Raw genomic sequence first — 23,170 nt, 5'->3', positions numbered from 1 at the left:
GTATGAATAGGTGGTGCCGGTTTGTGTAGATGGTAGGAAGCTCCGGTTATGAATAGGTGGTATCGGTGTGTGCAGATGGTAGGAGGCTCTGGGTATGAATAGGTGGTATTGGTGTGTGTAGATGGTAGGAGGCTCTGGGTATGAATAGGTGGTGCCGGTGTGTGTAGATGGTAGGAAGCTCCGGGTATGAATAGGTGGTGCCGGTGTGTGTAGAAGGTAGGAGGCTCTGGGTATGAATAGGTGGTATCGGTGTGTGTAGATGGTAGGAGGCTCTTGGTATGAATAGGTGGTATCAGTGTGTGTAGATGGTAGGAAGCTCCGGGTATGAATAGGTGGTGCCGGTGTGTGTAGATGGTAGGAAGCTCTGGGTATGAATAGGTGGTGCCGGTGTGTGTAGATGGTAGGAAGCTCCGGGTATGAATAGGTGGTGCCGGTGTGTGTTGAAGGTAGGAGGCTCTGGGTATGAATAGGTGGTATCGGTTTGTGTAGATGGTAGGAGGCTCTGGGTATGAATAGGTGGTATTAGTGTGTGTAGATGGTAGGAAGCTCCGGGTATGAATAGGTGGTGCCGGTGTGTGTAGAAGGTAGGAGGCTCTGGGTATGAATAGGTGGTATTGGTTTGTGTAGATGGTAGGAGGCTCTGGGTATGAATAGGTGGTATCAGTGTGTGTAGATGGTAGGAAGCTCCGGGTATGAATAGGTGGTGTCGGTGTGTGTAGATGGTAGGAGGCTCTGGGTATGAATAGGTGGTGCCGGTGTCAGTAGATGGTAGGAAGCTCTGTGTATGAATAGGTGATGCCGGTGTCTATATATGGTTGTAAGCTCTGGGTATGAATAGGTGGTGCCGGTGTCAGTAGATGGTAGGAGGCTCTGGGTGTGATTAGGTGGTGCCGGTGTGTGAAGATGGTAGGATGCTCTGGGTATGAATAGGTTGTGTTGGTGTGTGTAGATGGTAGGAAGCTCTGGGTATGAATAGGTGGTGCTGGTGTTAGTAGATGGTAGGACGCTCTTGGTATGAATAGGTGGTGTCAGTAGATGGTAGGATGCTCTGGATATGAATAGGTGGTATCTGTGTGTGTAGATGGTAGGAGGCTCTGGGTATGAATAGGTGGTGTCGGTGTATGTAGATGGTAGGAAGCTCTGGGTATGAATAGGTGGTGCCGGTGTGTGTAGATGGTAGGAGGCTCTGGGTATGAATAGGTGGTGCCGGTTTGTGTAGATGGTAGGAAGCTCCGGTTATGAATAGGTGGTATCGGTGTGTGCAGATGGTAGGAGGCTCTGGGTATGAATAGGTGGTATTGGTGTGTGTAGATGGTAGGAGGCTCTGGGTATGAATAGGTGGTGCCGGTGTGTGTAGATGGTAGGAAGCTCCGGGTATGAATAGGTGGTGCCGGTGTGTGTAGAAGGTAGGAGGCTCTGGGTATGAATAGGTGGTATCGGTGTGTGTAGATGGTAGGAGGCTCTTGGTATGAATAGGTGGTATCAGTGTGTGTAGATGGTAGGAAGCTCCGGGTATGAATAGGTGGTGCCGGTGTGTGTAGATGGTAGGAAGCTCTGGGTATGAATAGGTGGTGCCGGTGTGTGTAGATGGTAGGAAGCTCCGGGTATGAATAGGTGGTGCCGGTGTGTGTTGAAGGTAGGAGGCTCTGGGTATGAATAGGTGGTATCGGTTTGTGTAGATGGTAGGAGGCTCTGGGTATGAATAGGTGGTATTAGTGTGTGTAGATGGTAGGAAGCTCCGGGTATGAATAGGTGGTGCCGGTGTGTGTAGAAGGTAGGAGGCTCTGGGTATGAATAGGTGGTATTGGTTTGTGTAGATGGTAGGAGGCTCTGGGTATGAATAGGTGGTATCAGTGTGTGTAGATGGTAGGAAGCTCCGGGTATGAATAGGTGGTGTCGGTGTGTGTAGATGGTAGGAGGCTCTGGGTATGAATAGGTGGTGCCGGTGTCAGTAGATGGTAGGAAGCTCTGTGTATGAATAGGTGATGCCGGTGTCTATATATGGTTGTAAGCTCTGGGTATGAATAGGTGGTGCCGGTGTCAGTAGATGGTAGGAGGCTCTGGGTGTGATTAGGTGGTGCCGGTGTGTGAAGATGGTAGGATGCTCTGGGTATGAATAGGTTGTGTTGGTGTGTGTAGATGGTAGGAAGCTCTGGGTATGAATAGGTGGTGCTGGTGTTAGTAGATGGTAGGACGCTCTTGGTATGAATAGGTGGTGTCAGTAGATGGTAGGATGCTCTGGATATGAATAGGTGGTATCTGTGTGTGTAGATGGTAGGAGGCTCTGGGTATGAATAGGTGGTGTCGGTGTATGTAGATGGTAGGACGCTCTGGGTATGAATAGGTGGTGCCGGTGTGTGTAGATGGTAGGAGGCTCTGGGTATGAATAGGTGGTGCCAGTTTGTGTAGATGGTAGGAAGCTCCGGTTATGAATAGGTGGTATCGGTGTGTGCAGATGGTAGGAGGCTCTGGGTATGAATAGGTGGTATTGGTGTGTGTAGATGGTAGGAGGCTCTGGGTATGAATAGGTGGTGCCGGTGTGTGTAGATGGTAGGAAGCTCCGGGTATGAATAGGTGGTGCCGGTGTGTGTAGAAGGTAGGAGGCTCTGGGTATGAATAGGTGGTATCGGTGTGTGTAGATGGTAGGAGGCTCTTGGTATGAATAGGTGGTATCAGTGTGTGTAGATGGTAGGAAGCTCCGGGTATGAATAGGTGGTGCCGGTGTGTGTAGATGGTAGGAAGCTCTGGGTATGAATAGGTGGTGCCGGTGTGTGTAGATGGTAGGAAGCTCCGGGTATGAATAGGTGGTGCCGGTGTGTGTTGAAGGTAGGAGGCTCTGGGTATGAATAGGTGGTATCGGTTTGTGTAGATGGTAGGAGGCTCTGGGTATGAATAGGTGGTATTAGTGTGTGTAGATGGTAGGAAGCTCCGGGTATGAATAGGTGGTGCCGGTGTGTGTAGAAGGTAGGAGGCTCTGGGTATGAATAGGTGGTATTGGTTTGTGTAGATGGTAGGAGGCTCTGGGTATGAATAGGTGGTATCAGTGTGTGTAGATGGTAGGAAGCTCCGGGTATGAATAGGTGGTGTCGGTGTGTGTAGATGGTAGGAGGCTCTGGGTATGAATAGGTGGTGCCGGTGTCAGTAGATGGTAGGAAGCTCTGTGTATGAATAGGTGATGCCGGTGTCTATATATGGTTGTAAGCTCTGGGTATGAATAGGTGGTGCCGGTGTCAGTAGATGGTAGGAGGCTCTGGGTGTGATTAGGTGGTGCCGGTGTGTGAAGATGGTAGGATGCTCTGGGTATGAATAGGTTGTGTTGGTGTGTGTAGATGGTAGGAAGCTCTGGGTATGAATAGGTGGTGCTGGTGTTAGTAGATGGTAGGACGCTCTTGGTATGAATAGGTGGTGTCAGTAGATGGTAGGATGCTCTGGATATGAATAGGTGGTATCTGTGTGTGTAGATGTTAGGGGGCTCTGGGTATGAATAGGTGGTGTCAGTGTGTGTAGATGGTAGGAGGCTCTGGGTATGAATAGGTGGTGTCGGTGTATGTAGATGGTAGGAAGCTCTGGGTATGAATAGGTGGTGCCGGTGTGTGTAGATGGTAGGAGGCTCTGGGTATGAATAGGTGGTGTCAGTGTGTGTAGATGGTAGGAGGCTCTGGGTATGAATAGGTGGTGCCGGTGTGTGTAGATGGTAGGAAGCTCCGGGTATGAATAGGTGGTATCGGTGTGTGCAGATGGTAGGAGGCTCTGGGTATGAATAGGTGGTATTGGTGTGTGTAGATGGTAGGAGGCTCTGGGTATGAATAGGTGGTGCCGGTGTGTGTAGATGGTAGGAAGCTCCGGGTATGAATAGGTGGTGCCGGTGTGTGTAGAAGGTAGGAGGCTCTGGGTATGAATAGGTGGTATCGGTGTGTGTAGATGGTAGGAGGCTCTTGGTATGAATAGGTGGTATCAGTGTGTGTAGATGGTAGGAAGCTCCGGGTATGAATAGGTGGTGCCGGTGTGTGTAGATGGTAGGAAGCTCCGGGTATGAATAGGTGGTGCCGGTGTGTGTTGAAGGTAGGAGGCTCTGGGTATGAATAGGTGGTATCGGTTTGTGTAGATGGTAGGAGGCTCTGGGTATGAATAGGTGGTATTAGTGTGTGTAGATGGTAGGAAGCTCCGGGTATGAATAGGTGGTGCCGGTGTGTGTAGAAGGTAGGAGGCTCTGGGTATGAATAGGTGGTATCAGTGTGTGTAGATGGTAGGAGGCTCTTGGTATGAATAGGTGGTATCAGTGTGTGTAGATGGTAGGAAGCTCCGGGTATGAATAGGTGGTGCCGGTGTGTGTAGATGGTAGGAAGCTCTGGGTATGAATAGGTGGTGCCGGTGTGTGTAGATGGTAGGAAGTTCCGGGTATGAATAGGTGGTGCCGGTGTGTGTAGAAGGTAGGAGGCTCTGGGTATGAATAGGTGGTATCGGTTTGTGTAGATGGTAGGAGGCTCTGGGTATGAATAGGTGGTATCAGTGTGTGTAGATGGTAGGAAGCTCCGGGTATGAATAGGTGGTGCCGGTGTGTGTAGATTGTAGGAAGCTCTGGGTATGAATAGGTGGTGCCGGTGTGTGTAGATGGTAGGAAGCTCTGGGTATGAATAGGTGGTGCCGGTGTGTAGATGGTAGGAAGCTCTGGGTATGAATAGGTGGTGCCGGTGTGTGTGTAGAAGGTAGGAGGCTCTGGGTATGAATAGGTGGTACTGGTGTGTGTAGATGGTAGGAGGCTCTGGGTATGAATAGGTGGTATCAGTGTGTGTAGATGGTAGGAAGCTCCGGGTATGAATAGGTGGTGCCGGTGTGTGTGTAGAAGGTAGGAGGCTCTGGGTATGAATAGGTGGTACTGGTGTGTGTAGATGGTAGGAGGCTCTGGGTATGAATAGGTGGTATCAGTGTGTGTAGATGGTAGGAAGCTCCGGGTATGAATAGGTGGTGCCGGTGCACTATATGACACGAGAGTCGCAGCGATGACATCAGTACTCACCACATATAGTATACATTCATTGTATTGTGATGTCTTGTGTATCCTCTCTACAACACAGCGGAGTACAAGGGACACACCCGCTATTCTTACTGTGCATGAGAATATAATATTACCTGTCCTCTCTGCCCCCCCCTCCCCCATTATTTCCGATGTCATCGTCTATGTAACCGTATTCATATTCTTTGCCATTTGTAGGTTTATTAGTACTGAAGAGACTCGGTTTCCAGGTAGGGCGATACGTGGCGGCGGAGGTGTGTGAGGACGCCATAGCGGTGGGAATGGTTCGGCATCCCGGAGAGATAGAGTATGTGGGCGATGTGGAATTCATCACCAGCAGGCAGGTGGGTGACCCGCAGAGTTCGCATCAGTTGTGTTTAACGCGTTGACCCATTCTGCGTATTGGGAATATCCCAATGTTTTTATTTGAGAACGCACCCAATATCTGGTGCCGTGTTAAAGGCGAGTCCCCTTTTATAGACCCCTCCATGACATTGTGCCTCTTCTATTCTCAGATCGCGGAGTGGGGACCTTTTGATCTGTTGATTGGTGGAAGCCCATGCAATGACCTCTGTGTAGTAAACCCATTACGGAAAGGTCTGTATGGTACGTGGAGCACCGTGACGTCATTGTGCGTGGTACATGTAGTCCCCTGACTATGGTAACCTCAGTCTTCTTCTGGGAGCCGTACACCCTTCCGATACAGCAGCTGTAGCAGCACCTGTAGTTCCTTTTTCTTTCTTTACGGGAATGAGGATAAAACCTTGGACCCTTTTATCTTGTCTCCTCGCACAGCCGGTACCGGACGCCTCTTCTTTGACTTCCCTCGTCTGCTTTATAAAGTCAAGCCTAAACCGGGTGAGGACCGCCCGTTCTTCTGGCTGTTTGAGAACGTGGTAGCCATGGACGGAATGTCCAAGAGGACTATCTCCCAACACCTGGAGGTAAGGGACAAACTCTGGGTCCTTGGGATATGGGTTACCCCTCATTTTACATGGCCAGAATGGAGTAATGTAGAGAAAAGCTTCTTTTAGGGTCCTCCACAATAAACACACTAGACAAGACACAACCCTACACTACTGCAATACCATGACTCTGTTCACACATAGTGTATCCCGTGGACCCAGACCCCTATGTATCACATACTGTACCCCGTGGACCCAGACCCCTCTGTATCACACATACTGTACCCCGAGGCCCTATATATCACACATACTGTACCCGGGGGCCAGACCCCTCTGTATCACACATACTGTACCCGGGGGCCAGACCCCTCTGTATCACACATACTGTACCCGGGGGCCCGGACCCCTCTGTATCACACATACTGTACCCGGGGGCCAGACCCCTTTGTATCACACATACTGTACCCGGGGGCTGGACCCCTCTTTATCACAGACATACTGTACCCCGGGGCCCGGACCCCTATATATCACACATACTGTACCCGGGGGCCTGGATTCCTCTGTATCACACATACTGTACCCGGGGGCCTGGAATCCTCTGTATCACACATACTGTACCCCTTGGACCCAGACCCCTCTGTATCACACATACTGTACCCGGGGGCCAGACCCCTCTGTATCACACATACTGTACCCGGGGGCCCGGACCCCTCTGTATCACACATACTGTACCCGGGGCCCGGACCCCTCTGTATCACATATAATGTACCTCGGGGGCCTGGACCCCTCTGTATCACACATACTGTACCCGGGGCCAGACCCCTCTGTATCACACATACTGTACCCGGGGCCAGACCCCTCTGTATCACACATACTGTACCCAGTGGCCAGACCCCTCTGTATCACACATACTGTACCCTGGGGGCCGGACCCCTTTGTATCACACATACTGTACCAGGGGGCTGGACCCCTCTGTATCACAGACATACTGTACTCCGGGGCCCGGACCCCTATATATCACACATACTGTACCCGGGGGCCAGACCCCTTGTATCACACATACTGTACCCTGGGGGCCGGACCCCTCTGTATCACGCATGCTGTACCCTGGGGCCCGCCCCCATCTGTATCACACATACTGTACCCGGGGGCCCGGACCCCTCTGTATCACACATGCTGTACCCTGGGGCCCTCTGTATCACACATACTGTACCCCAAGGGGCTGGACCTCTCTGTATCACACATACTGTACCCGGGGCCCGGACCCCTCTGTATCACATATAATGTACCTCGGGGGCCCGGACCCCTCTGTATCACACATACTGTACCGGGGGCCAGACCCCTCTGTATCACACATACTGTACCCGGGGCCAGACCCCTCTGTATCACACATACTGTACCCAGGGGCCAGACACCTCTCTATCACACATACTGTACCCTGGGGGCCGGACCCCTTTGTATCACACATACTGTACCCGGGGGCCCGGACCCCTTTGTATCACACATACTGTACCCCGGGGCCCTATATATCACACAAACTGTACCCGGGGGCCAGACCCCTCTGTATCACACATACTGTACCCGGGGGCCCGGACCCCTTTGTATCACACATACTGTACCCTGGGGGCCCGGACCCCTTTGTATCACACATACTGTACCCTGGGGGCCGGACCCCTTTGTATCACACATACTGTACCCGGGGGCTGGACCCCTTTGTATCACACATACTGTACCCGGGGGCTGGACCGCTCTGTATCACAGACATACTGTACCCCGGGGCCCGGACCCCTATATATCACACATACTGTACCCGGGGGCCCGGACCCCTCTGTATCACACATACTGTACCCTGGGGGCCGGACCCCTCTGTATCACACATACTGTACCCGGGGGCCCGGACCCCTTTGTATCACACATACTGTACCCCGGGGCCCTATATAGCACACAAACTGTACCCGGGGGCCAGACCCCTCTGTATCACACATACTGTACCCGGGGGCCCGGACCCCTTTGTATCACACATACTGTACCCTGGGGGCTGGACCCCTTTGTATCACACATACTGTACCCGGCGGCTGGACCGCTCTGTATCACAGACATACTGTACCCCGGGGCCTGAACCCCTATATATCACACATACTGTAACCCGGGGGCCGGACCCCTCTGTATCACACATACTGTACCCAGGGGCCCGGACCCCTCTGATTCACATATACTGTACCCCAAGGGGCCGGACCCCTCTGTATCACACATACTGTATCCGGGGGGCTGGACCCCTCTGTATCACACATACTGTACCCCAGGGCCGGACCCCTCTGTATCACACATACTGTACCCCGGGGGCCGGATCCCTCTGTATCACACATATTGTACCCCGGGGGCCAGACCCCTCTGTATCACACATACTGTACCCCAGGGGCCCGGACCCATCTGTATATCACATACTGTACCCTGGGGGCTAGACCCCTCTGTATCACACATACTGTACCCCGGGGGCCGGACCCCTCTGTATCACATATACTGTACCCTGGGGCCCGGACCCATCTGTATCACACATACTGTACCCGGACCCCTCTGTATCACACATAATATACCCCAAGGGGCTGGACCTCTCTGTATCACACATCCTGTACCCTGGGGCCCGGATCCCTATGTATCACATATTGTAACCCGGGGGCCCGGACCCCTCTGTATCACACATACTGTACCCCGTGGACCCAGACCCCTCTGTATCACACATACTGTACCCCGAGGGCCGGACCCATCTGTATCTCACATACTGTACCCTGGGAGCCCGGGGCCCTCTGTATCACACATACTGTACCCTGGGAGCCCGGACCCCTCTGTATCACACATACTGTACCCTGGGAGCCCGGACCCCTCTGTATCACACATACTGTACCCTGGGGGCCGAGACCCCTCTGTATCGCACATACTGTACATTGGGGGCCAGACTCCTCTGTATTGCACATACTGTACCCTGGGGGCCCAGACCCCTCTGTATTGCACATACTGTACCCTGGGGGCCCAGACCCCTCTGTATTGCACATACTGTACCTTGGGGGCCAGACCCCTCTGTATTGCACATACTGTACCTTGAGGGCCCAGACCCCTCTGTATTGCACATACTGTACCTTGGGGGCCCAGACCTCTCTGTATTGCACATACTGTACTTTGGTGGCCAGAACCCTCTGTATTGCACATACTGTACCATGGGGGCCCAGACCCCTCTGTATCGCACATACTGTACCTTGGGGGCCAGACCCCTCTGTATCACACATACTGTACCTTGGGGGCCAGACCCCTCTGTATCGCACATACTGTACATTGGGGGCCCAGACCCCTCTGTATTGCACATACTGTACCTTGGGGGCCCAGACCCCTCTGTATTGCACATACTGTACATTGTGGGCCAGACCCCTCTGTATTGCACATACTGTACCTTGGGGGCCAGACCCCTCTGTATCACACATACTGTACCTTGGGGGCCAGACCCCTCTGTATCACACATACTGTACCTTGGGGGCCCAGACCTCTCTGTATTGCACATACTGTACTTTGGGGGCCCAGACCCCTCTGTATTGCACATATTGTACCCTGGGGGCCCAGACCCCTCTGTATTGCACATACTGTACCCTGGGGGCCCAGACCCCTCTGTATTGCACATACTGTACCCTGGGGGCCCAGACCCCTCTGTATTGCACATACTGTACCTTGGGGGCCCAGACCCCTCTGTATTGCACATACTGTACCCTGGGGGCCCAGACCCCCCCTCTGTCCATGTATAATGCTGTATAACCTGGTGTACCCGGGGCTGCTGGGAATTATTTCCTCTCCGCTACCAGTAACCCGACAGGCGTTGTTCATGTTGTATGAATCTCACACATTCTCCTCTCTCCTCAGACAAACCCAGTGAAGATCGATGCCAAGGAAGTGTCCGCGGCACACAGAGCCCGATACTTCTGGGGTAACCTGCCCGGCATGACCAGGTTGGTGAGACAGGTGCCCGCATCTCGCTGTGGTGGGTGCAGGGGTGTAAGGGTGTGCACCCCTCTTTTGTATTGTACCTCTGCAGGTGTTCCACCCTGTCGTGTACAGCGGACCTGACCCGTGTGTTCTGTAATACAGTGTCCATGCACATTTGGTGAGATCAGACCGGGGGCTGTGACACCAGGCCCTATCTGTGCTCATTTTGTCACGGATCTTTATTTAATTTTAGCCAGAGTTCTCCCCCCCAGGGCCGGATTTAGGGGTCTTGCTGCCCCCAGGCACCCCCCTTCCTCCCCCGAGTACCTGGCCAGCCTCCGGCCGGCACTCAGTCCCGCCGCCCGGCTCAGCCTCTCTGCCTTCTCCTGCAGCTGCCGCTCCTCGCACTGCAGGTTGGTGACGGAGCTGGAAAGCGGCCCCGCCAGCGCGTCCTCCAGCTGCCTCTCCACGCCGCCGGAACATCTCTGCCTGCAGGTCACTAGCTCCAAGTCTCTATGTGCAAAGGGGGATGTTAGTGCTCCTGCTCCGCTAACCGATGCTGCTGCCCGTAGAGACCCGGAGTTAGTGACATTTGCCCTGCCTCACGGGCCTAGGGGCAAATCCGGCTCTGCCCCCCCCCCCCCCCCCCCCACACCCCTTTCCAGAATTTACCTGTCCAGGCTGAAGCCTGGGGGTGTCCCCGGTGCCCTTGGGCGATGGCCACCGGGCTGAATGGGTCCACATGGGCAAAAGGTCGACATGGAAAAAGTTTGACATGTTTTTCATGATTTTATGTTAAACCGACTTGCTCATACTTCACCATCCCAGTGGTCGTAGAGTGAGAATAACGCAGCGAGCCATGCGAAGGGATGCGGCGCGCGGCGAGCCATGCGAGGGGACGTGGTGAGCGGCGAGCCATGTGAGGGGACGTGGTGCGCGGCGAGCCATGCGAAGGGACGCGGTGTGCGGCGAGCCATGCGAGTAGACGCGGTGCGCGGCGAGCCATGCGAGGGGACGTGGTGCGCGGCGAGCCATGCGAGGGGACACAGTGCGCGGCGAGCCATGCGAGTAGACGCGGTGCGCGGCGAGCCATGCGAGGGGACGTGGTGCGCGGCGAGCCATGCGAGGGGACGCGGTGCGCGGCGAGCCATGCGAGGGGACGCGGTGCGCGGCGAGCCATGCGAAGGGACGCCGTGCGCGGGGATGCCATGCGAGGGGACGCCGTGCGCGGCGAGCCATGCGAGGGGATGCAGTGCGCGGCGAGCCATGCGGGAGGACGCTGTGCACTTTTTCTGTGTCCATGTGAGACCTTCGGGACCAAAAAATGTCAAAAACCATGTTGACCTTTTGACCTTCCCAATGTTGACCTAGTGCTTCTATCGACCTTAGGTGTGTTCACATGTCAATGAATAGTAACTTTATAGTTGACGTAATTAACAGCGGTCCCTATGTTTTAACACCCCCCCCCCCCCCCCCCCGCCCCTCATTATTACCAGCGGCCCCTATGTTCTAACACCCCCCCCCCCCCCATTATTACCAGCAGTTCCTATGTTCTAACCCCCCATTATTACCAGCGGTCCCTATGTTCTAAAACACCCCCCCCCCCCCCGCCTCTCATTATTACCAGCGGTCCCTATGTTCTAAACCCCCCCCCCCCCCATTATTACCAGCGGTCCCTATGTTCTAACCCCCCCATTATTACCAGCGGTCCCTATGTTCTAACCCCCCCATTATTACCAGCGGTCCCTATGTTCTAAACCCCCCCCCCCCCCATTATTACCAGCGGTCCCTATGTTCTAACCCCCCCATTATTACCAGCGGTCCCTATGTTCTAACCCCCCCATTATTACCAGCGGTCCCTATGTTCTAACCCCCCCATTATTACCAGCGGTCCCTATGTTCTAACCCCCCCATTATTACCTGTGGTCTCTCTAGGCCGCTGGTTTCCACATTACATGACAAGCTGGAACTTCAGGACTGCTTGGAACCTGGGCGGAAAGCAAAGGTGAGGGGGCAGAGATATAGGGCGGTATTCAATGAGGCTGATTCGCCAGGTTTTTATGGCGATTTTGTGCTGTTTAGCGAATTTCTGACTAAAACGGTGAATCACCCTATTCAATGACCAGATGGCGAATACATTTCAAGGTTTTTTTCGCCATGATTCACCGAGTAGCAATCGCTATCTTTTTATGGTGAAGTGGAAGCTGAACTTTTAAAATAAAGTGTTTTGTTTTTTACAATTGGTGTCAAAAAATCAGGAATTTTATTCTGAGGAGGGGCATGCTATTTTTATTCATGTGCTGTAAGCACATGAACATATATTTAATTTTAAAAAAAATATATATATTTTTTTTTTTTTTACACAGACCAGCCAGCAGGGGGCCGGAGCCGAGCCGCTCATTAGATATTCATATATTCACTTCACCCGATCATTACATATGCATGATCGGGTGTAGTGAATATACCCGGTCCCCTGCTGGCACCCCCGGGGGGTAGCCTGTGCTGCCTGGCACCCGGGGAGCCCACCTGCCCCCCACAAACGTTCTGGGGCAGGCAGTGAGACTTCCATCTCCCTGCCTGCCACCGTCCGAGCCCCTGACTCGTTGAATACCGGAGCCGGGAGGATCCGGAACGCAGTGAGCAGTGGCGAATGTGCAGCGAATCCTAAAGAGGATTTGCTGCACGTCGCCGGTATTCACATTGAATACCGCCCATAGTGTATAATTCTCCATATACTATGTTATATAACACAGCGGTATCAGATCTATGTGATTATAATTCTGCACCATGTACTGGGTAACAGCCTCCTGCAGTAATACAGCTCTCTGCTGCCCCCTGGTGGTCACTTCCCTGCACAGCTGATACAGTCCAGTCATACTACTTCTAAGCTGTAATGATTGAGGTGTGCTGTATAGATGGGGAGGGCCCAAATCTTAATGTTAACATAAATAATGCCCAGATTGGTGGAGTTAGGCACTAGGTGGGGGGTATTGGTAGGGTTATAGACTAGGTAGGGGTATTGGTAGGGTTAGGCACTAGGTGGGAGGGGTATTGGTGGAGTTAGGCACTAGGTGGGGGTATTGGTAGGGTTAGGCACTAGGTGGGGGTATTGGTACGGTTAGACACTAGGTGGGGGTATTGGTAGGGCTAGACACTAGGTGGGGGGTATTGGTAGGGTTAGGCACTAGGTGGGGGTATTGGTAGGGTTAGACACGAGGTGGGGGGTATTGGTAGGGGTAGGCGTTAGGTGGGGGATGGGTATTGGTAGAGTTAGGCACTAGGTGGGAGGGGTATTGGTGGAGTTAGGCACTAGGTGGGGGTATTGGTAGGGTTAGACACTACATGGGGAGTATTGGTAGGGTTAGAGACTAGGTAGGGGTATTGGTAGGGTTAGGCACTAGGTGGGAGGGGTATTGGTGGAGTTAGGCACTAGGTGGGGGTATTGGTAGGGTTAGGCACTAGGTTGGGGATATTGGTAGGGTTGGGCACTAGGGGTGGGGTATTGGTATGGTTAGGCACTAGGTGGGGGTATTGGTATGGTTAGGCACTAGGTGGGGGGTATTGGTAGGGTAAGGCTCCTGGAGGGGGATATGGGTACGGTTAGGCACTAGGTGGGGGTATGGTTAGACACTAGGTGGGGGTGATGGGTAGGGTTAGTCACTAGGTGGGGGGTATTGGTAGGGTTAGGCACTAGGTGGGGGGTATCGGTAGGGTTAGGGTAGCGTTAGGCTGTGGGACTGGACTAGGGTTAGGATTCTGACCCCTTATTGTACCCTCCCTGGTACCCTGCTCCTCTTCCCCCGGTGTTTTCTCTCCGCCACCATTGCACTGTTACTACTTTACCTGAATCTCTTGTCTACAGTTCCAGAAAGTCTGCACTATAACCACCAAACCCAGCTCCCTGCGGCAGGGGAAGGAGCACAGATTCCCAGTGACTATGAACGGGAAGGAGGACGTCCTGTGGTGCACGGAGATGGAGAGGTAACGGAGCAATACCTCCTGCATACACTGTGATTATCTACAGGTATAGGGTGGCAGTAGGTGACTGCAGGGTGGGCGAGTTGTAGGACTTGACCAAACTCAGGCACCTATAATGGCGGAGGGAGGGGTACAGAGAACTGAAGAGGGGACTTAACCACTGTATCAGGGCTGTGCCATCACTAGTAATATGAACATTTATTCTTCGGGACACATCAGGGGCCACAGGTTAATGGGAGCCCGCTGGTTAGTGGGAGTGGGAGAGAGCGTCTAGCACCCAAGAGATTAAACTTCTTCTGCCTCCCAGGCTCCTCCCCTCCTCTACTCCGCCTCCCAGGCAGCCAGGCTCCTCCCCTCCTCTACCCCGCCTCCCAGGCAGCCAGGCTCATCCCCTCCTCTATACCGCCTCCCAGGCAGCCAGGCTCCTCCCCTCCTCAAACCCGCCTCCAGGCCAGGCTCCTCCCCTCCTCCACCCCACCTCCAGGCCAGGCTGCTCCCCTCCTTTACCACACTCCCAGGCAGCCAGGCTCCTCCCCTCCTCTACCCCGCATTCAGGCCAGGCTCCAACCCTCTACCCCGCCTCCCAGGATCCTCCCCACCTCCAGGCCAGGCTCCTCCCCTCCTCTACCCTGCCTCCCAGGAAAACAGGCTCCTCCCCTCCTCTACCCTGCCTCCCAGGCAGCCAGGTTCCTCCCCTCCTCTACTCCACCTCCAGGCCAGGCTCCAACCCTCTACCCTGCCTCCCAGGCAGCCAGGCTCCTCCCCTCCTCTACCCTGCCTCCCAGGCAGCCAGGTTCCTCCCCTCCTCTACTCCACCTCCAGGCCAGGCTCCAACCCTCTACCCTGCCTCCCAGGCAGCCAGGCTCCTCCCCTCCTCTACCCCACCTCCAGGCCAGGCTCCAACCCTCTACCCCGCCTCCCAGGCAGCCAGGCTCCTCCCATCCTCCAGGTCAGGAAGCTCAGTTTTTTCCAGTCCTGGCAGGAGCCACACGCACCATAGAGAGGCTGCTATATGCAGCTATACTTCTTCATTTAGAATTTAGAATTCTTGTTCTTTACACTGCTGGACCACCAGGAAGACTTTGTGTGTGTGTAGCAGTGCCGGTAGGGGGGTCACCTGGGGAGCGTTGGATTCACGCCACTGTTCCAGCGCTGCATGAGGCAGATTCACTAGTGCCCATTTGCTAGCAGGGGGAGTGGGCTCTCCTCACAGCCACTCCCCTGGGGACAGTAGGTGGCATATCCCATAATGATTCCCGCCACTGATCCTTCCCGCCCTCAGCTACATGCGGCCAGGGACACGGAGAGCACCTAAGCCACCCGGAGATCCACTGCTTCGCCAGAGAGCCTAGGCCAGTCCTCCCTGTACCTCTCCTCACAGGTTACAGAGTTATAAGCCAGAGTGTTATTACCGTAGCTGTTGGCGGCAGCAGCAGCAGGAGCTCACTCTTCCAGAGACCAGCAAACGTGGGTAGAGGGTAGGATAATGTTTGCCCGCTTCAGACGGCAATGGAGAGGCAGCTGTACTTCAGCAGAGAGCACAGAGCTCCGGCTCCAGGCGGTGAGCCACAGGGCTAGAGATACCTGCGCCGTGCGGGGTCGGCTCCCAACGTATGAGTGCTAGTACACCAATGGTTTCCTCATCACCTGCGTATGCCGAAGAGGAGGGAGTGGTAGTCCGGAGAGAGCTTTGCGGCGTGACTCGCAATTGCCGGTTCTCAAGTGCCGGGTCTCAAGTGTGTTACCAAGTTGTTGCTTTGGTGATAACAATAGTGTCACCAAGATTTCTTGTTAGGAAGGGAGGTTTTTGACGCGTTTCTCCAGTCTTGTAAAAACCAGTTTCCTCAGATTCTTCAGAATAGTGCCACCTGTCTGTGTGAGGAAACTGTAAGGTCACCTGTCTGTGTGAGGGATGCGTAGGGTCACCTGTCTGTGTGAGGGACGCGTAGGGTCACCTGTCTGTGTGGAGAATGCGTAGTGTCACCTGTCTGTGTGGAGAATGCGTAGTGTCACCTGTCTGTGTGAAGGATGCGTAGGGTCACCTGTCTGTTGGAGGAACGCGTAGGGTCACCTGTCTGTTGGAGGAATGCGTAGGGTCACCTGTCTGTTGGAGGAATGCGTAGGGTCACCTGTCTGTTGGAGGGACGCGTAGGGTCACCTGTCTGTGTGAGGGATGCGTAGGTTCACCTGTCTGTGTGAGGGATGCTTAGGGTCACCTGTCTGTGGGAGGAACATGTAGGGTCACCTGTCTGTGTGAGGAACGTGTAGGGTCGTCTGTTTGTGTGAGGGACGCGTAGGGTCATCTGTCTGTGTGAGGGATGCGTAGGGTCACCTGTCTATGGGCCTTATTCTAGTTCACTCTTTCTGACAAAATCCTTTTGGGCAAAACCATGTGCACTGCAGGTGGGCCAGTTGTAACTTGTGCAGAGAGAATTCGATTTGGGTGGAGTTTTACTTCAAAGTGAGATCTACAGTATATTGCAGTGTAAAAATAAAGCAGCCAGTATTTACCCTGCACAGAAACAAAATAACTCACCCAAATCTAATTCTCTCTGCACATTTGACATCTGCCCCCCTGCAGTGCACATGGTTTTGTCCATCAAAGAAGGATTTTGTCAGAAAGAGTGAACTAGAATAAGGCCCTATGTGAGGAACGCGTTGGTTCACCTTTCAGTCAGAGGAACACGTAGGGTCACCTGTCTGTGTGAGAAACACGTTGGTTCACCTTTCAGTCAGAGGAACGCGTAGAGTCACCTGTCTGTGTGAGGAACGCGTAGGGTCACCTGTCTGTGTGAGGAACGCGTAGGGTCACCGGTTTGTGTGAGGAACGCATAGGGTCACCGGTCTGTGTGAGGAACGCGTAGGGTCACCGGTCTGTGTGAGGAACGCGTAGGGTCACCGGTCTGTGTGAGGGACGCGTAGGGTCACCGGTCTGTGTGAGGTACGCGTAGGGTCACCGGTCTGTGTGAGGGACGCGTAGGGTCACCGGTCTGTGTGAGGGACGCGTAGGGTCACCTGTCTGTGTGAGGGACGCGTATGGTCACCTGTCTGTGTGAGGGACGCGTAGGGTCACCTGTCTGTGAGGGACGCGTAAGGTCACCTGTCTGTGTGAGGGATGCGTAGGGTCACCTGTCTGTGTGGAGAATGCGTAGGGTCACCTGTCTGTGTGAGGAATGCGTAGGGTCACCTGTCTGTGTTAGGGACGCGTAGGGTCACCTGTCTGTGTTAGGGACGCGTAGGGTCGCCTGTCTGTGTGAGGGACGCGTAGGGTCGCCTGTCTGTGTGAGGGACGCGTAGGGTCGCCTGTCTGTGTGAGGGACGCGTAGGGTCGCCGGTCTATGTGAGGAACGCGTAGGGTCACCTGTCTGTGCGAGGAACTCGTAGGGTCACCTGTCTGTGTGAGGAACTCGTAGGGTCACCTGTCTGTGTGTGGAACGTGTAGGGTAACCTGTCTGTGTGAGGAATGAGTAGGGTCACCTGTCTGTGTGAGGAACTCGTAGGGTCACCTGTCTGTGTGTGGAACGTGTAGGGTCACCTGTCTGTGTGAGGGACACGTAGGGTCACCTGTCTGTGTGGAGAATGCGTAGTGTCACCTGTCTGTGTGAAGGATGTGTAGGGTTACCTGTCTGTTGGAGGAACGCTTATGGTAATCTGTCTGTTGGAGGAATGCGTAGGGTCACCTGTCAGTTGGAGGAACGCGTAGGGTCACCTGTCTGTTGGAGAAACGCGTAGGGTCACCTGTTTGTTGGAGGATTGTGTAGGGTTGCCTGTCTGAGGAACCCGTAGGGCCACCTGTCTATGGAACCTGTAGAGCCACCTGTCTGTGTGGAGCATGCGTAGGGTCACCTGTCTGTGTGAGGGACGCATAGGGTCACCTGTCTGTGTGAGGAACGCGTAGAGTCACCTGTCTGTGTGAGGAACGCGTAGTGTCACCTGTCTGTGTGAGGAACGAGTAGGGTCACCTGTCTGTGTGAGGAACGCGTAGGTTCACCTGTCTGTGTGAGAAATGCATAGGGTCACCTGTCTGTGAGGAATGCATAGGGTCACCTGTCTGTGTGAGGGATGCGTAGGGTCACCAGTCTGTGTGAGGGATGCGTAGGGTCACCAGTCTGTGTGAGGGATGCGTAGGGTCACCAGTCTGTGTGAGGGATGCGTAGGGTCACCAGTCTGTGTGAGGAACGCATAGGGTCACCAGTCTGTGTGAGGAACGCAGAGGGTCACCTGTCTGTGTGAGGAACGCGTAGGGTCACCTGTCTGTGTGAGGAACGCGTAGGGTCACCTGTCTGTGTGAGGAACGCGTAGGGTCACCTGTCTGTTGGAGAAACGCGTAGGGTCACCTGTTTGTTGGAGGATTGTGTAGGGTTGCCTGTCTGAGGAACCCGTAGGGCCACCTGTCTATGGAACCTGTAGAGCCACCTGTCTGTGTGGAGAATGCGTAGGGTCACCTGTCTGTGTGAGGGACGCGTAGGGTCGCCTGTCTGTGTGAGGGACGCATAGGGTCACCTGTCTGTGTGAGGAACGCGTAGGGTCACCTATCTGTGTGAGGAACGTGTAGGGTCACAGGTCTTTGTGAGGAATGTGTAGGGTCACCTGTCTGTGTGAGGAATGCATAGGGTCACCTGTCTTTGTGAGGGATGCATAGGGTCACCTGTCTGTGTGAGGAATGCTACATATAGGATAAGACAACCGGTAAAATCCAAAACAAGGTGGACCCAATACCCGTACATAAGGGTTTAATAGGTGGAGTGCAGATCTACCCCCTCTCCTTGCTCTCTCATGTGTGAGGAATGCGTAGGGTCACCTGTCTGTGTGAGGGACTCGTAGGGTCACCTGTCTGTGTGAGGAATGCGTCGGGTCACCTGTCTGTGAGGAATGCGTCGGGTCACCTGTCTGTGTGAGGAATGTGTAGGGCCACCTGTCTGTGTGAGGAACGTGTAGGGTCACCTGTCTGTGTGAGGAACGTGTAGGGTCATCGGTCTTTGTGAGGAACGCGTAGGGTCATCGGTCTTTGTGAGGAACGCGTAGGGTCACCTGTCTGTGTGAGGAATGTGTAGGGTCACCTGTCTGTGTGAGGAATGTGTAGGGTCACCTGTCTGTGTGAGGAATGCGTAGGGTCACCTGTCTGTGTGAGGGACTCGTATGGTCACCTGTCTGTGTGAGGAATGAGTAGGGTCACCATTCTGTATGAGGAATGCATAGGGTCACCTGTCTGTGTGGAACTCGTAGTCACATGTGACACATCTGTCATGCTTATTATAGGGTCTTTGGATTTCCTGAAAGAATATTTTTCCAGCATCTGATGTACTACGTCACCAGTCTGTGTGAGGAATGCGTAGGGTCACCTGTCTGTGTGAAGGATGTGTAGGGTCACCTGTCTGTTGGAGGAACGCTTAGGGTCACCTGTCTGTTGGAGGAATGCGTAGGGTCACCTGTCAGTTGGAGGAACGCGTACGGTCACCTGTCTGTTGGAGAAACGCGTAGGGTGACCTGTTTGTTGGAGGATTGTGTAGGGTTGCCTGTCTGAGGAACCCGTAGGGCCACCTGTCTATGGAACCTGTAGAGCCACCTGTCTGTGTGGAGAATGCGTAGGGTCACCTGTCTGTGTGAGGGACGCGTAGGGTTTCCTGTCTGTGTGAGGGACGCATAGGGTCACCTGTCTGTGTGAGGAACGTGTAGGGTCACCTGTCTGTGTGAGGAACGCGTAGGGTCACCTGTCTGTGTGAGAAATGCATAGGGTCACCTGTCTGAGGAATGCATAGGGTCACCTGTCTGTCTGAGGAATGCATAGGGTCACCTGTCTGTGTGAGGGATGCGTAGGGTCACCAGTCTGTGTGAGGAACGCATAGGGTCACCAGTCTGTGTGAGGAACGCGTAGGGTCACCAGTCTGTGTGAGGAACGCGTAGGGTCACCTGTCTGTGTGAGGAACGCGTACGGTCACCTGTCTGTGTGAGGAACGCGTAGGGTCACCTGTCTGTGTGAGGAACGCGTAGGGTCACCTGTCTGTGTGAGGAACGCGTAGGGTCACCTGTCTGTGTGAGGGACTCGTATGGTCACCTGTCTGTGTGAGGGACTCGTAGGGTCACCTGTCTGTGTGAGGTATGCGTAGGGTCACCTGTCTGTGTGAGGAACGAGTAGGGTCACCTGTCTGTGTGAGGGACTCGTAGGGTCACCTGTCTGTGTGAGGTATGCGTAGGGTCACCTGTCTGTGTGGAGAATGCATAGGGTCACCTGTCTGTGTGGGGAACGCGTAGAGTCACCTGTCTGTGTGGGGAACGCGTAGGGTCAACCTGTCTGTGGGAGGAACGCGTAGGGTCACCTGTCTGTGTGAGGATCGCGTAGGGTCACCTGTCTGTGTGAGGAACGAGTAGGGTCACCGGGCTGTGTGAGGAACGTGTAGGGTCACCTGTCTGTGTGAGGGACTCGTAGGGTCACCTGTCTGTGGGAGGAACGCGTAGGGTCACCTGTCTGTGTGAGGATCGCGTAGGGTCACCTGTCTGTGTGAGGGACTCGTATGGTCACCTGTCTGTGTGAGGGACTCGTATGGTCACCTGTCTGTGTGAGGGACTCGTAGGGTCACCTGTCTGTGTGAGGGACTCGTAGGGTCACCTGTCTGTGTGAGGAACGAGTAGGGTCACCTGTCTGTGTGAGGGACTCGTAGGGTCACCTGTCTGTGTGAGGTATGCGTAGGGTCACCTGTCTGTGTGAAGAACGCGTAGGGTCACCTGTCTGTGTAAGGAACGCGTAGGGTCACCTGTCTGTGTGAGGGACGCCTAGGGTCACCTGTCTGTGTGAGGGACTCGTATGGTCACCTGTCTGTGTGAGGGACTCGTAGGGTCACCTGTCTGTGTGAGGTATGCAGAGGGTCACCTGTCTGTGTGAGGAACGAGTAGGGTCACCTGTCTGTGTGAGGGACTCGTAGGGTCACCTGTCTGTGTGAGGTATGCGTAGGGTCACCTGTCTGTGTGGAGAATGCATAGGGTCACCTGTCTGTGTGGGGAACGCGTAGAGTCACCTGTCTGTGTGAGGAACGCGTAGGGTCACCTGTCTGTGGGAGGAACGCGTAGGGTCACCTGTCTGTGGGAGGATCGCGTAGGGTCACCTGTCTGTGGGAGGAACGAGTAGGGTCACCTGTCTGTGTGAGGAATGCGTAGGGTCACCTGTCTGTGAGGAATGCGTAGGGTCACCTGTCTGTGTGAGGAACGCCTAGGGTCACCTGTCTGTGTGAGGAACACCTAGGGTCACCTGTCTGTGTGAGGGACTCGTATGGTCACCTGTCTGTGTGAGGGACTCGTATGGTCACCTGTCTGTGTGAGGGACTCGTATGGTCACCGGTCTGTGTGAGGAACGTGTAGGGTCACCTGTCTGTGTGAGGAACGTGTAGGGTCACCTGCCTGTGTGAGGAACGCGTAGGGTCACCGGTCTGTGTGAGGAACGCGTCGGGTCACCTGTCTGTGTGAGGAATGTGTAGGGTCACCTGTCTGTGTGAGGAATGCGTAGGGTCACCTGTCTGTGTGAGGAATGTGTAGGGTCACCTGTCTGTGTGAGGAATGCGTAGGGTCACCTGTCTGTGTGAGGAATGCGTAGGGTCACCTGTCTGTGTGAGGGATGCGTAGGGTCACCTGTCTGTGTGAGGGATGCGTAGGGTCACCTGTCTGTGAGGAATGCGTAGGGTCACCTGTCTATGTGAGGAATGCGTAGGGTCACCTGTCTGTGAGGAATGCGTAGGGTCACCTGTCTGTGTGAGGAACGCGTAGGGTCACCAGTCTGTGTGAGGAACGCGTAGGGTCACCTGTCTGTGTGAGGAACGCCTAGGGTCACCTGTCTGTGTGAGGAACACCTAGGGTCACCTGTCTGTGTGAGGAACGCGTAGGTTCACCTGTCTGTGTGAGGGACTCGTATGGTCACCTGTCTGTGTGAGGGACTCGTATGGTCACCTGTCTGTGTGAGGGACTCGTATGGTCACCTGTCTGTGTGAGGGACTCGTATGGTCACCTGTCTGTGTGAGGGACTCGTATGGTCACCTGTCTGTGTGAGGGACTCGTATGGTCACCTGTCTGTGTGAGGAACGCGTAGGGTCACCTGTCTGTGTGAGGAATGCGTAGGGTCACCTGTCTGTGAGGAATGCGTAGGGTCACCTGTCTGTGTGAGGAACGCCTAGGGTCACCTGTCTGTGTGAGGAACACCTAGGGTCACCTGTCTGTGTGAGGAACGCGTAGGTTCACCTGTCTGTGTGAGGGACTCGTATGGTCACCTGTCTGTGTGAGGGACTCGTATGGTCACCTGTCTGTGTGAGGGACTCGTATGGTCACCTGTCTGTGTGAGGGACTCGTATGGTCACCTGTCTGTGTGAGGGACTCGTATGGTCACCTGTCTGTGTGAGGGACTCGTATGGTCACCTGTCTGTGTGAGGAATGCGTAGGGTCACCTGTCTGTGAGGAATGCGTAGGGTCACCTGTCTGTGTGAGGAATGCGTAGGGTCACCTGTCTGTGTGAGGAACGAGTAGGGTCACCTGTCTGTGTGCGGAATGTATAGTCACATGTGACACATTTATCATGCTTATTGCAGGGTCTTTGGATTTCCTGCACATTACACAGATGTCTCCAAATTGAGCCGGAGCGACAGGCAGAAACTCCTGGGCAGGGCCTGGAGCGTCCCAGTGATTCACCACCTCTTCGCCCCCCTGAAAGAATATTTTTCCAGCATCTGATGTACCACAAACCCTTCGGAGGACTATATATCATTCTATGGGGGAGAGATAATGTGGAGAGAGGTAAACTACCAATCAGCTCCTGTCATTTGTCAAGCACAGCCTGTAACATGGCAGTTAGGAGCTGAATGGTTACTATCACTCTCACTTAGTGCACATCTCCCTTTATAGGTTCTTTCTGTTATTGTATAATCATGGTTTATTATTATTATTATATCATTTTTTTTTATAGTTTAGTTGTTTTGTTATTAATGATGGTTATAAAAAACAGATGTGTGATTTACAACTGTGGCCCTGCGTGACTTCTCTGTGGCCCTTAGTACTATGTATATCCAGCATGATAGCAGCCATTGGCCAGTAATTTATTCACTGTCTCTTCTCATGTTATCAAGTCCTGTAGTCACCGGACTTGTTCCTACTTACGGCACAGCCGTGTAACCCCCTGCTTGTTGCATGTCCCGTAGTTATACATGTCACAGCCGTGTAACCCCCCTGTTTGCTGCATGCCCCGTAGTTATACATGTCACAGCCGTGTAACCCCCTGCTTGCTGCATGTCCCGTAGTTATACATGTCACAGCCGTGTAACCCCCTGCTTGC

General features: G+C 54.0%; 1 protein-coding gene across 1 annotated transcript in view; it reads left to right on the top strand.

The window, feature by feature from the left end:
• The window catches only part of LOC146062823 (DNA (cytosine-5)-methyltransferase 3A-like), a 48,025-nt gene extending 25,183 nt beyond the window's left edge, over positions 1-22,842 (top strand). Inside the window, exons 10-16 of the mRNA XM_083174833.1 lie at positions 5,213-5,358; positions 5,530-5,620; positions 5,810-5,958; positions 9,823-9,908; positions 11,821-11,890; positions 13,748-13,866; positions 22,431-22,842. Of these exons, the coding sequence (XP_083030959.1) occupies positions 5,213-5,358; positions 5,530-5,620; positions 5,810-5,958; positions 9,823-9,908; positions 11,821-11,890; positions 13,748-13,866; positions 22,431-22,572 (803 nt within the window). The 3' untranslated portion in view covers positions 22,573-22,842. The remainder of the gene's footprint in view (positions 1-5,212; positions 5,359-5,529; positions 5,621-5,809; positions 5,959-9,822; positions 9,909-11,820; positions 11,891-13,747; positions 13,867-22,430) is intronic.
• Positions 22,843-23,170: the final 328 nt, after the last annotated feature.

Source organism: Crinia signifera, chromosome 3, assembly GCF_055691185.1.
Source record: "Crinia signifera chromosome 3, ASM5569118v1, whole genome shotgun sequence".
Taxonomy (NCBI): Eukaryota; Metazoa; Chordata; class Amphibia; order Anura; family Myobatrachidae; genus Crinia; species Crinia signifera.
The sequence above is the reverse complement of the archived record's forward strand: the minus strand, read 5'-3'. Positions and strand labels throughout refer to the sequence as shown.